The sequence below is a fragment of the Hydra vulgaris genome, chromosome 11 (assembly GCF_038396675.1).
Source record: "Hydra vulgaris chromosome 11, alternate assembly HydraT2T_AEP".
In the NCBI taxonomy this organism is placed as follows: Eukaryota; Metazoa; Cnidaria; class Hydrozoa; order Anthoathecata; family Hydridae; genus Hydra; species Hydra vulgaris.
The window spans coordinates 1,099,444-1,112,970 of record NC_088930.1 but is presented as its reverse complement, the minus strand read 5'-3'; the positions used below and the strand labels follow the sequence as shown (position 1 = coordinate 1,112,970).

Here is a 13,527-nt window from a genome sequence, read left to right as displayed (position 1 = left end):
ACAATGCGTTTTTGCACCTAGTCTAAAAGAGACTACCTTAGCAGATGCTAATTTTGCAACAGATTTGATATATGGTTTCCAAGAAAGATTGAAAGTAAGAGTTAATCCTAGAAAATGAAGAGTAGATGACTCATTGAGTAGATATCATTCATAAATATAGGAAGATCTAAATTATTGCGATAATGATTGGCTGAAAAAAATTGAGTTTTATCTATATTGAAGTTCACCAGCCACTGTGAGCCCCATGCTGTAGCAGAAGTGAGATCCTTTTCAAGCTCAAATGCCCCCTCCAAGCAATCAGAGGGTGTTGGTTTCTTATCACGACAAGAATAAATGGGAGTATCATCAGCAAACAATGCCACCTTAGATGTAAGAATATCTGGAAGATTGCTAATGTAAATTAAAAAGAGTTTAAGACCAAGGATAGAACCTTGAGGAATCCCTGAAGTTACAGAAAAAGAAAAAATGTGCTGTCCTTCGAGGACAACTTTTATGCTATGATTGGAAAGGAAGGATTTAATAATCTTAAAGGTGTTGCCAGATACACCATAAGAAGAAAGCTTATGGAGAAGACCAGCATGCCAAACTTTATCAAAAGCTTTAGAAATGTCAAGAGCAATGGCCTTAACCTCTCCACCTTTATCTAATACCAATAAAACCTATCAGTTATTACTGTTAGCAAATCAGCTGCAGAACGAGAAGATGGAAATCCATATTGATGATCAGAAAGTAAGTTATTAGATTCAAGATGAGAAATTAAGTGTTTGTTAATTAAAGATTCAAAAACATTGCTTACGATAGGAAGAAGACTATTGGGACGGCAGTTAGACGAATCAAATCGCTCTCCAAAATTTTTGTAGATAAGGATAACAGATGCTGCTTTCCAGCAGCCTGGAAAACAAAACTCTGATAAGCACTTGTTGAATAGTTTTGAGAGTATGGACGACAGCTTCGGAGAACACTTCTGCAAGACGATAACAGGTATGTTGTACGGGCCACAAGGTGTAGAAGAGTCTAGGCAGGAAATCACTTTAGATACAGATGCTGGAGTGATATGAATGTCAAGCAATGGGTCAACCCATTTGTTGGCAATATCAGGTAGAGCGCAACTAGTGGGATCGAGAGATGATATTGATGAAAATTTTTTAGCAAACAATTCAGCTTTGTCTTTAGGTGAGGTGACAAAGTCTAAACCATGCAAGAGAGGCGGAATTAAAGATTTGCCCTTAATATTAATACTATTAAAGATTCTCCAGAAGTCATGAGAGCCTAATTTTTGAGATAAGATACAAAATTTCATGACCTGAGAATAGCGAGCTTTGGCGTTAGACAAAATCTTTTTACAATAGTTTCTATGAAAAGACTTAATGCCAGCCTGAATCCATGAAGTTATATAATAAGCACATTTTGACCAAGCCCTCTCTCTTTATCTATCAGCTAATATAGTTGTTGTCAGTGACTTTAATACTCACCACTCTGAATGGCTAGGCTCTAGTGTCAGTGATTCTGCAGACATTAAAACTTATTAAAACAGGCCTACAACCTTTGCCTTTCTCAAGATAAAGAGAGAGGGCTTGGTCAATATGATCAGAAATAAAACCAAAGAGAGAGTCGACAGGAAGACAAAAGATTTCTACCCAAGGGCCATCACATAGGAAATCACGGAAAGAATCCCAGTCAGCTTTACTGTAGTTGTAAGAGGTAAGATAAAAGGGGATTCAGGTGATGAAGAAGAATGAAATATATGTTTTAGAGAGATCAAACTGTAATCAGAAGCACCTAAGGATGAATGTGGAAAAACTGAGCACTGACTAGGATCAGAAACAAGGCATAAGTCAAGTAAAGAAGGTAAATGATTCGAGTTGTCTGGAAAGCAGGTTGGGAAGTTGACTATTTGAGTTAGGGATTGAGAAAGGCAAAAGTTGTAGGCTTTAATGCCTGCAGAATCACTGACACTAGAGCCAAGCCATTCTGAGTGGTGAGCATTAGAATCACCGACAACAACTATATTAGCTGATGGATAAAGAGAGAGGGCTTGGTCAATATGATCAGAAATAAAATCAAAAAGAGTGCAGTCTTGAGATGAAGGAGAGCAATATAGAACAAAGAGAAAGGCGATAGAGTGAAGTGGTGCTAAATGAAAGCACATAAAAAAATAGTCTGTGGATTTAAACCTAGTTTCACGACAAATGTGTGAATTCTTATGAATCTAAATGACCAGGCCAAGCATATGACTATTAGAGTCTTTACGAATTAAAGGAAGATAACCATCAACACTAAGAGTGCAAGATGAGACAGCTGAACTCAAGTTTGTCTCACAAAAAGCAAGTAGGTCTGGTGAACTTTGCAAGAGATAAGACTCAACAGAAGAAAAGTTACTTCGAAGACCATGAATATTAGTGAATGATAGGTTTAGAGAACTGGGTGATGATGATGGTTTTTTGTGCTTTATAGTTTTTGGTACTTTATTAATTTTTAAATTTGATTGAAGAATTTGACTCAAAGCATAGATACTACTTAGAACACTGTTTAATAGCCCAATAAGATACAAGATATTCTGTATCTTTCCTTTATTTTTAATTTAAATATCATGTATTTTTTACTGTATTTTGCAACTATTTCCAAAAAAATTGCATTTTAAGACAATATTAATTATTATTTTGAAATACATTTTCAAAGATATTTACCCCCTCCCCCTCATGGATGAGGAGGCATCTACAATCAAAAAAGTTCCCCTTTTTTCTTTTTCTTTTGTGGTTACAACCTTCTCTCAACTCTTTAACTCCGAAAACAGAAACTTTAACAAAACAAGGCTGCTGCTTTGAAAAACAAGTTGAGGTAACAACAGGCATGTGCTGGGGATCAAAGTGGGAACATCTTGCTGATGAGCAAGCACTCTACCACTACATTACTACTGTATTAAATTCAATTTAAGGAAGATTGTTGTTGAAAAATTATAACATATAATTGACATGATTGTTTCCAAATATATTTAGAAATTAAAAGTAACCCTATTTCCATGTCACTGACACTCTCTTTCACTACTCCTACTTCAGAGATATCTGTATTTTTTTTTATTAATTTTAACAATATAATATTTTCATAACTAATATAATAATCAAGACGTAATCAAAAATTTTAGAATTTTTTGGAAAACTTTTTATAGTGTCATTAAAAAAGAAATGTCAAGGTTCACTAGAGCATATGATGTAAGTGGCAAAGAGTTATTGATATTGAAATAATAAAGACTTTTAATAAAACCTAGCATGCTGGTCTTTTCCATAAGCTTACTTTATATTTGTATTTTTAAATCAAAACAAATTCAAACTTATTACAAACGACTTTACCTCAGTTTTTTTATGTTGATAGATGATGTTATGAACATTATGTTGTGTCTGACAAACATCAGTTAAATCACATGATAAATCTGGTAAAAACAAAGGATTGTGCATATACACCATCTGCAAAAATATCATCACTAACGATAATGGAAATCTTGAAGCAAAACAAAAATTATCAATGAAAAACATATTATACACAAAGTAAATTTGATAAAAAAAAAGAACTAATATGCAAGTATGCATTCAAAAATAAATGTATAAACCTTTTTGATAATCGAGTAAGTTGTAATGCCTTCTTAAAAACTTTAGTTTGATGGCCAACTAAGTCAAACAGCAAAGGTAAACGCAATTGAATAGTATTTTGTCTACAAAAAAAAAATCAAATGCGTGAGAAAATTAATTTAATTGTTTAACACTAGTTCTTGCTGGAATAATCCAATAATTCCATAATTGAATAATACAATGAGGTTCAAAAATAATTTTGAATGTAATTAAAAATTACTTGAGTATTATTATTTGCTTTATATTATATTATAACATGATATATAGTTTAGATACTATCTTATAAAATGTTATATTTAAATATTACAAAAAAAGAAAAAAATTGTAACAATTTATACAAATTACATTTTTACCTTAAATCAAAACTTTGATTTTCTAAAAAAAAAAAAGCAGAAAAAAAAATTATTAAGATTTTTTATACCATATAATAAAAATGTATTATAAAAATGGGTATTCGAATATAATATATGATTTAAAAAAAATGTAACATAATTTGAAGATAAATTACAATAATATAAACATAAGATAACATAATATAAAATGCCATATATAATGCCATAAACACAAGAATTTAACTCAAAAAATATTTTTCTAAGCCCAATTAATGTTGCATAATTTATATTATTTTGTTATACATTTATTCTTACATCACAAATTTTTTTAATCCTAGCAGTGATCAAACACAAGAAACATGCTGTCACCTTGCAACACAACAGACATGCTGTCAATATAACTAATATAAATGTAAACATCCAATATCTCAATATCTAACATGAACATGTATAGACAAAAATACAACAATAGATCTAATTTTAAAGGGAGAAAATGGTGTTTAAAAATGGTTCAAAGGTTTTTATATTCTTTGTGTCATTCGCATAACATATTTGCTAAGAAAAAGTTGTAGAGGAGTTCATAGATATTAAAGTTGTAGAGGAGTACATAGATATTAAAGCTGTAGAGGAGTTCATAGATATTAAGAAATCTTTACTTTACAAACTTTTGCATAGTCTATTTTCTTACAAAGTATTGCAAAATAATCATATTTAGAAAAATATTCAAAAGACATAATAAGGGTACCTTTTAATCTGCTAAAACTCTTAGTGTGAAAGAAAAAGTTAGGAAAAGAAAAAGCTAAGAAAAAGTTGTAGAGGAGTTCATAGATATTAAGAAACCTTTTTTTTTACAGGCTAAACTTCTGCATAGTCTGCTTTTTTTGTCTACTAAATGTTGCACAATAACTAAATGTTGCACAATAACTAAATGTTGCACAATAACTAAATTTTAGACTATTGCAGAATTATCAAACTCAAGGTCATGGGCATGTTGGAGAATTGTAACACATACAAAATTGTAACACATACAAAAATTACAACATGACCCTACTCAACACACAATTGACAAGATCAACTTCTTAATTGACTAAATGCGAAACAAATATTCAATAGATAATAAGACAGCGGAAAAAATTAGGCTAAAAAATCCATGTTGATGTCTGTTATTTTATGGATACCTATGAAAAACTATAAAAGGACTATAAAACGAACTATAAAAAAAACTATAAAACAACACTTTTTTCTTGTAATATAACTTTTTGAACAATACATTTCCAACAAGACCACCAATAAAAAAATAATCATTACTTATATTTGTTGTATTAATAAAAATACGAGTGTATGCCTTTAAGTGTGTGCGTGTGTGTATGTGGATATACATGTGTATATGTATGTACGAATGTGCATACATGTGTAAGGATCTATGGATAGGTGTATGTATGAGCCTATGACCATCTATTAATAGAAACACAAACAAAAAAGTAAACATACAAACCTATCTAAAGAACAGGAGGTAGAGGTAGAAAAATGCATAAAACTATTTTAAGAAACTTTTATATGAGACGCAATAAGAAAAAAAGAATAATAATTTGTGTCAAGTCTTACTAGAAAACATATACAATAAAGGACTTAAGAACAAGAAGTCCTTTATTGTGTGTGGTTTTCATTTCAGGGCTGAGCTACTTGGTTGTTGAAAGAGTTGTGTTGTTGGTTGCAGCATCTCACTATTTCTCTAGCTTCTGTGACCTTCTCTTAGCGGATTACAAACTGGTTAGACATACCAACAAATTGGTTCCAAAACTGATTCTACTTTAAATTTTTGGATATGGTCCCTTCTCTTCATCTGACAAGTTCTTAAGTTTGCTATATAATTTTGTCAGCCTTCTTTTAACCTTTAAAATGTGTTTGTAACATTTTAATAAATAAAGATTCCAAGAAGCAGCTGCAAATTCAAGATTTTATCTAATGTAGGTTTTGCAGAGATATCTCAAATTGACTTGTCTCTAGAAAGTGTCTTTTAATAAACCTCGCGTACTGTTTACTTTATGAGCTGATTGTACTGCTTGTGAGTTTGATTTCAGGTTGCTTTCTAATGTGACACCTAAACCTCATTCTGATTCTGTGCTGGATAGGTTTTAATATTTTTTTCGTCTACCATGTATATAGAATTTTTGTGAACAATATGCATTATGTTGCATTTTGAAGTGCTTAGCCACATTTGCCATATCTAGAGATGCAAAAAAAATGTTTTTTTGCTATCGTGTTTTTTTCACCCAAAAAAATGTTTTTTTGGTTTTTTTTGGAGTTTTTTGGGTTTTTACAGATCCTTTTAGTGTTTTTTTTTACTTACTTTTAACTTTCTTTAAATGTTTCCAACTTATATAAAATGTTTCTATTTAGTTTTGTTTGAGTATTTTAGATTCTATATTAGATTATATTAAAATTAATTTATTAAAGCATAAACAGCGTTCACAGAAGAGTTAAATTAATGATTTTTTTATTGCTAAAATGGTTAACAAACTATTTGTTCTTTTCAAAATTTGAATTCAAAAATTGATAAGAAACAATTCTATTTTAAGTTTTTTTGATCTAAAACAACATTCTTGGTCAAGTGACTCAAATTCTTGTTCAGGTGACTCTTCATCTGAAACATTTATTGATTCGTGAGATTTATCTGAAATATTTATTAGTTCTTTAGGCAGAATTGGTTATTGTGTTGCACAGATATCCATTGCTTCAAGTTTGAAATTTTGCAATACAAACACTAATTTTGCTGCTCTTTCATTTGTTAATCTGTTTCTTTTGGCACTGTGAATATTTGCATAACTGCTAAAACTTCTTTCGCAAGCAGCACTTGTAGCAGAAAGCTGAAGAAATGACTGTGTCATCATTTAAAAATTTGTGTTTGACTTATACTAGACATTTTCTACATTTCTTAATATGCAAGGGCATTCGTATTTCACTTTTCCACATAACATCATTGCAAAAAGAACATTGAACTCTTTCTGCTTTGCTCACCTGGCTTGCTGGCTTAAATAAAATGCTCTCTGATATTTTCTTTCTACCCCCAGTGAGGCCACAGACTACTCTATTATTACTACTCATTAGTATGTTCTAATCAAACAACTAAATGATGTGACTATTTTGATTAGAAAATTGTTTAATTAATGCTTACAATACCTTATAATGGCTATAAAACAATTTTATAATTCAGTAATATTATTAAAAAACTAATAATAATAATTGTATCACTGAAAATTTACTTTACTAAAAATTATGATAAACTGGTACATTATTTGTATTTGTACAAGTATTTTCAAAACAACAATATATCATCATTAATAATCTTATGTTTCAAAACTATTAACATAAAGGTATAAAATTAAAAAATAAAAATACTACAACACACTTATGCAATATTATTTATAACATGATTGAAAATACTATTTCCGCTTTCTGAAATGTTGACAAATTTAATTTATTTGCAATTGCAGAAATAAAACTAAAAAACAAAAAGCATAAAATAAAATAGCAAAATTAAAACTATGCAAAACTTATACAATACATATAAATTCTGCATTGAAGGGTTACTTCATTTATAAATTAAAAACTTTATTTATAAATTATAAAGTTCTCATTCATTCTACAAATTACAATAATTAGTTTTCATTCATTCTTTTGAAAAATTTGTTTTTAACGTTAAGGAAAAATAGTTTTGAACTCAAAAAACATATCTACATAAAAAAACAAACAAAAAAAGACCCTTTACTTATGATGTCTTTGTATTTTATGAAAAAAATGTTTCTTTAAATAATTTTTTTAATTTTATTTTAGCTTAATATAAGTAAGTTATTAAAGAAAAATTATTAAAGCTATTTGATGAACATTTGAAGAACTTGTTAAACAAGACAGATAAATTGTATGTTAAATAGGAAAATGACAAAGTCTTTTAATAAATATCTCCTAAAAACACACTGTTGAGGTGATACTTATTTAAATGTTAAAGTTCAAGGTGTTAAAGTAGTTAGTTAAAAAAATACACACCAAAAAAAAAAAGGAGGGGGGGGATCTGCTACTTGAAGAACTTTAGGCAATTCTAATAAAATCATATGTTAAATAAAAGAATGAAAACTCTCCTTTAATAAATAACACCTAAAAACAAATTTTTAAAATTATTTCAGTGTTTAAAATAAGAAAAAGAGTAATTTGAAAAAAAAACAACAAAAAAACCAAAAAACGAAGCAGTTCGTTTTTTTGGCAAAAAAAATCGGGTTTTTTTGCAAAAAAACAAGAACCAAAAAAACGACTCACATCTCTAGCCATATCAACGCCCAGGTTCTTATTGTTGCAATATTTACCTAGAGTTTTTTTGATAAAAATCGTTGGACCATCCATTCTGAGCAAGTCTCTATGAGCTACATGTTGGTTTCTGTTTGATAGGAAGGTTTTTATCCAGTTGAGCAGCAAAGATGAGTAACAAAGTGACCTTTAAAACTTCTCTAATTAGCAGATTATTAACTCGTGATTTTGTCAAATACTTTAGCAAAGTCTAAAAAGAGGATGTCAAATGCAATTCTTTTGTTTAATCACAAAATCTAGACTTCTAGAAGATTAGTTGTACAGGATTTCTTAGGTAAACTGTGTTGTTCTTTCGCAATGAGCTTATTATTCATCAAGAATTTCATGATGTTAATTACCATAAGTTTCTCCATTAGTTTGCAAGATATGGAGGTGAGTAAGATAAGTCTGTCATTGCTTGCATCTGAGCTTGAACCTTATTGAAGAGTGGAGTTACATTTGCTTCTAACCAGTTGTTCGGTGTCACTGTTTATTGACTTGTTAAACAGGATTCTAAGCAGGAGAACTCTTTGGTGCTTGCCTATAGTAGTTGCAGACTTAATCAGGATGTTGGTCACTTAAATTAAAACTATTATGTTCTAGATCATTTTCAGTTTGTCGCACAAACTCCATGAATTTGGTGACTTTCTCTATAATGAACACTAATTGGAAATTTCTATTCAGAGTTTAAGCAATACCTTTTCTATCTTTGAAGGTATAATCTCCATCTATCAATAAATTTATGGTTTGTTTATCAGTATGTTTAGCTTTGATGTAGGCAAGTAATTTATTTTATGTTTTCTTTTAGTATTTTTTTATTATTATTGGGCAATAGAATTTCAAAATTCAAAAAAGCTGATTTACATGCTTTTTTCATTTGAGTTTGATTTTTCTATATTCATTAATTAAACGAATATTTTCAAATTGTTAAGCTATAACTTTTTGCCAAAATTTTCTTTTTTTCTTGCAAATCGAAGAGCAAGCTTGTCAAACACTGGAAGGCTGGATTGTGTTTTAATATTTTTAAAAAGAACATATTTTTTACTTACAATAATAGTATTTTGTAGCATTCATTCACATTTTTAATTGTGAAAAGTGTGTTCCAGGCATTTCAGATCTGATGATATTTTGTCAATTTTGTTGTAAAATTATAAACCCTATTATTAAATGATCTACTTACAATAGATTTTAAATTATAATTCTAGAATGTTAAATGAGTTTGCTAGGAATCACCAGGTGGTTCCTTCTTATTTATGTGAATAGTCCTGTAACATAAATTGTATAGGATGTAATCAAGTGTGAGCGAGGTTTTCCTCAATTTAAATCATTTATAAATGAATCTTCTGGATGTATTCTGGTCCAAGAACACTTCCTAAACTATTATTAAACTATTTTACATAAAGAAATTTAAAATCTCCTGTTAAAAAGAGTTCATTGAATGATTTCATTACAATGACTTTTTTTATGTTTTATAATCTGCTGATAATCTTGAGAATTAATTGGTTATTTTTTGAATATAATAATAATATAAATGATCATTACATGGTTATAAGATTATGAAATATAATGATTGCTGAAGTATATTAATTTATTGATTGTAATAAAAATATTTTTATTTACAAGATAAACATAAAGAAATATGCTTATAACTTAATAAATAAATATACAAAAAAATAAAAGTAACAAAACATATTCACAACTATATTTAAAAACTTTTATCAACAGATTTATAACAACAAACAACTATTTTCATTTTTTTAAAAGTATATCAAGTCATAACTAATTATATAGTATAATGTAAATTACCTTTTTCTTCTAACTGATTTGCTTCATAAAGAATAAACTGAATGAATTGATAAATTTGTTGCAATGTAAGATTCAAATTCAAGTGATCAGCAGACTCCTATTATTAAACCAAATTTTTAACTGCACCCACCCACCCACACACACCCACACACACATACACACACACACACACACACACACACCCACACACACACACACACACACACACACACACACACACACACATATATATATATATATATATATATATATATATATATATATATATATATATATATACATATATACATACATATATATATATATATATATGTATATATATATAAATATATATATATATATATATATATATATGTATATATATATATATATGTATATATATATATATATATATATATATATATATATATATATATATATATATATATATATATATATATACATATATATATATAATAAATTTTTACTATATATATATATATATATATATATATATATATATATATATATATATATATATAGTAAAAACTAAATAATTATAACACTTGATTTATTTAAAACATTACTCAGAGTTTAACGCAAATAGCGATCATCAGATGTTAAAAATCTCTAAAAAAAACAACAACAACAAAAAATATATTAAAAATACTGTAGAGTGTCTTCTTTGATAACATTAAAGTTATTCATCATATATTTGTTTTTATGGGGACACTTAGGCGCAAGTTTGTTTCGCTTATTTAGTAAAGGCAATAAGGATGAAATTATATGATATTTTTCCATCAAGCATAAATTGCATGACTTACCACCAGTTTTAAACAGTTCAGCCTGGTCTAAAATTTTCCACGAAAGGACAGGATTTAAACTTTTCTTTTTAACACTCCACACAAATTTAGAAAGTTCGGAAAAGTTTGACCTACTTTCATAACGAAAGGAATTATTATGCTTGTAATGGCAATCTTTAAAAGTTTTTTTTGTAAGCCCAATATAATACCTACCTTCATCTTGTGGATTTTGTGGATTTTTTAACATTACATAAATAGATGACATTTTTAATTAAACATTTTCCATTAAGTGGACATAAATAAATCTGTCATCAATTGCACGTTGGAGCATTAAGGTTTGAAGAATTTGATAAAATTTTATTGTTATGTGAAGTGATGATATTGCGAATATTTGGAAGACAGCTATAGCTAACTTTCAGGTTGTTTCGATTAAACAGTTTATGGAATTTATGAGATTTTGGGAAGTTTTTATCGATTAAATTTAGGAAAAGTATGGCTGCGTTTGTCTTGACATTAATTGAAAACAAAAGGTTAAACCAAATAATATTTTGTGCACGTGATTTTGCAACTTTTATAGAGTCATTGGCAACGACAGTAATGCTTTCTTTAAATCCACTAGACTTTAGAGCACTGTTGTAAAAAGTAGCGGCTCGAATAAAAACTTCATTACTTGAAGATATACTTCTTATACGATTAGATATGATTGAGGGAATAGCTTTAAGAATGTTTGGAGGATGGTTCGAATTAACATTGATATATAATGGGATGTCACCTGCTTTCCTATATGGCTGATAAAAACTGTCAGACAAGTTGAGCGAAACGTCAAGAAAGTTAACAATTTTTAAATTAGAATTTATTGTTATATTTAGCTTGAACTTTTCTTTAAAAAGAATAAAGTTTTTCTTTATTATTTCCGATTGTGGTCCACTAATACCATTGAAACAGCAAATCCCATCATCTCTATATAAACTGTTGGTGCTTAATCCGTATTCTTTGCTGATGGTGTATAAAATGAAAAGGCCTACAAGTGCATACAACTCAGCTCCATCAAAGCTTCCCATTGTCACGTCAAAATCAGAATCTCCTGATTTTTTAACCCACATATTATTTCTTGTAAAAAGTAAGGATTTTCTAGAATAGTAAATAATATCAGTTGTATTATCTGAAACTTGAGTAAAATTTTTGGTGTGAGTCAAAGAATCGTGGAGAAGCTGTATAGAAATGGAAGGGTAAAAATCAACAATATCATATTGAACAAAAACACAGTTTCTTTTGTCATAGATGCCATGGAACCATTTTAAAACGTCATTTGTACTATGCCATTGATGGACAAGCGTAGCATTTCTATTTTTCTTGTTAAGGTCATCTAGTAAAAATTTGCTAATTTTCCTAGCTCAGGCTTAGCAGGGTTGATTAATCGGCACTGAGGGTTACTGGAGAAATTCTCTTTGTGGTCTTTTACGGTAATAAATGCTGTTTTCATACCAAGACATTCTAATCGATCATCAATACCCAAATTTGTTGCTATTACTTTAGCTTCCATGTTAATATTGTTGTTTTGTGTGGTGGTAAGTCATGCAAATTATGCTTGATGGAAAAATATCATATAATTTTATCCCCATTGCCTTTACTAAATAAGCGAATCAAACTTGCGTCTAAGTGTTGCCATGAAAACAAATATATGATGAATAACTTTAATGTTAGAAGAAGACATTACAGTATTTTTAATATATATTTTTTGAGATTTGTAACATCTGATGATCGCTATTTGCATGAAACTCTGAGTAATGTTTTAAATAAATCAAGTGTTTTAATTATTTAGTTTTTACTATATATTGCTCTACTTTGGGGTATTGAGCACTCTTTAACAAAAAATATTTACACAATTACTACAATATATATATATATATATATATATATATATATATATATATATATATATATATATATATATATATATATATATATAAATATATATATATATATATATATATACAACTCTCGGAATTAGGAAAAATGAGATCGGCAAATAATTGCCAACCTCATTTTTTTAAAGGTCGGCAAATAAAATTTAATACAAAGGTCTTACCATAAAACATAGAATGAGGTCGGCAATTATTTGCCGAACTCAAACACTTCTAGGTCGGCAGTTAGGTCAGCATTGCCGAATGCCGACCCTAATTCCGAGAGCTGTATATATATATATAAGTATATATATATAAATGTATATATATATATATATATATATATATATATATATATATATATATATATATATATATATATATACATATATATATATATATATATATATATATATATATATACATATATATATATATACATATATATATATATATATATATATATATATATATATATATATATATATATATATATATATATATATATATATATATATATATATATACATATATACATATATACATATATATACACATATTTATATATATACAAACATATATATATATACATGCACAGAAGAATACTGTTAACTCGGACTCTGAAGGGGTCAGCCCTCAGAATTAGGGTCAGCATTAGGCAATGCCGCCCTTAAAGTGTTTGAGGTCGCCTCAAAGTGTTTGAAATTCGCTGAACTTGTACTATGTTTTATGGTAACCCCAT

General features: G+C 28.4%; 1 protein-coding gene across 1 annotated transcript in view; it reads right to left on the bottom strand.

The window, feature by feature from the left end:
- Positions 1–13,527, bottom strand: part of LOC100199621 (integrator complex subunit 1) — a 108,616-nt gene that overhangs the window by 17,969 nt on the left and 77,120 nt on the right. Inside the window, exons 31-34 of the mRNA XM_065809752.1 lie at positions 10,100–10,196; positions 3,977–3,998; positions 3,605–3,706; positions 3,348–3,495 (exon numbers count right to left, since the gene is read on the bottom strand). Coding sequence (XP_065665824.1) covers positions 3,348–3,495; positions 3,605–3,706; positions 3,977–3,998; positions 10,100–10,196 — 369 coding nt within the window. The remainder of the gene's footprint in view (positions 1–3,347; positions 3,496–3,604; positions 3,707–3,976; positions 3,999–10,099; positions 10,197–13,527) is intronic.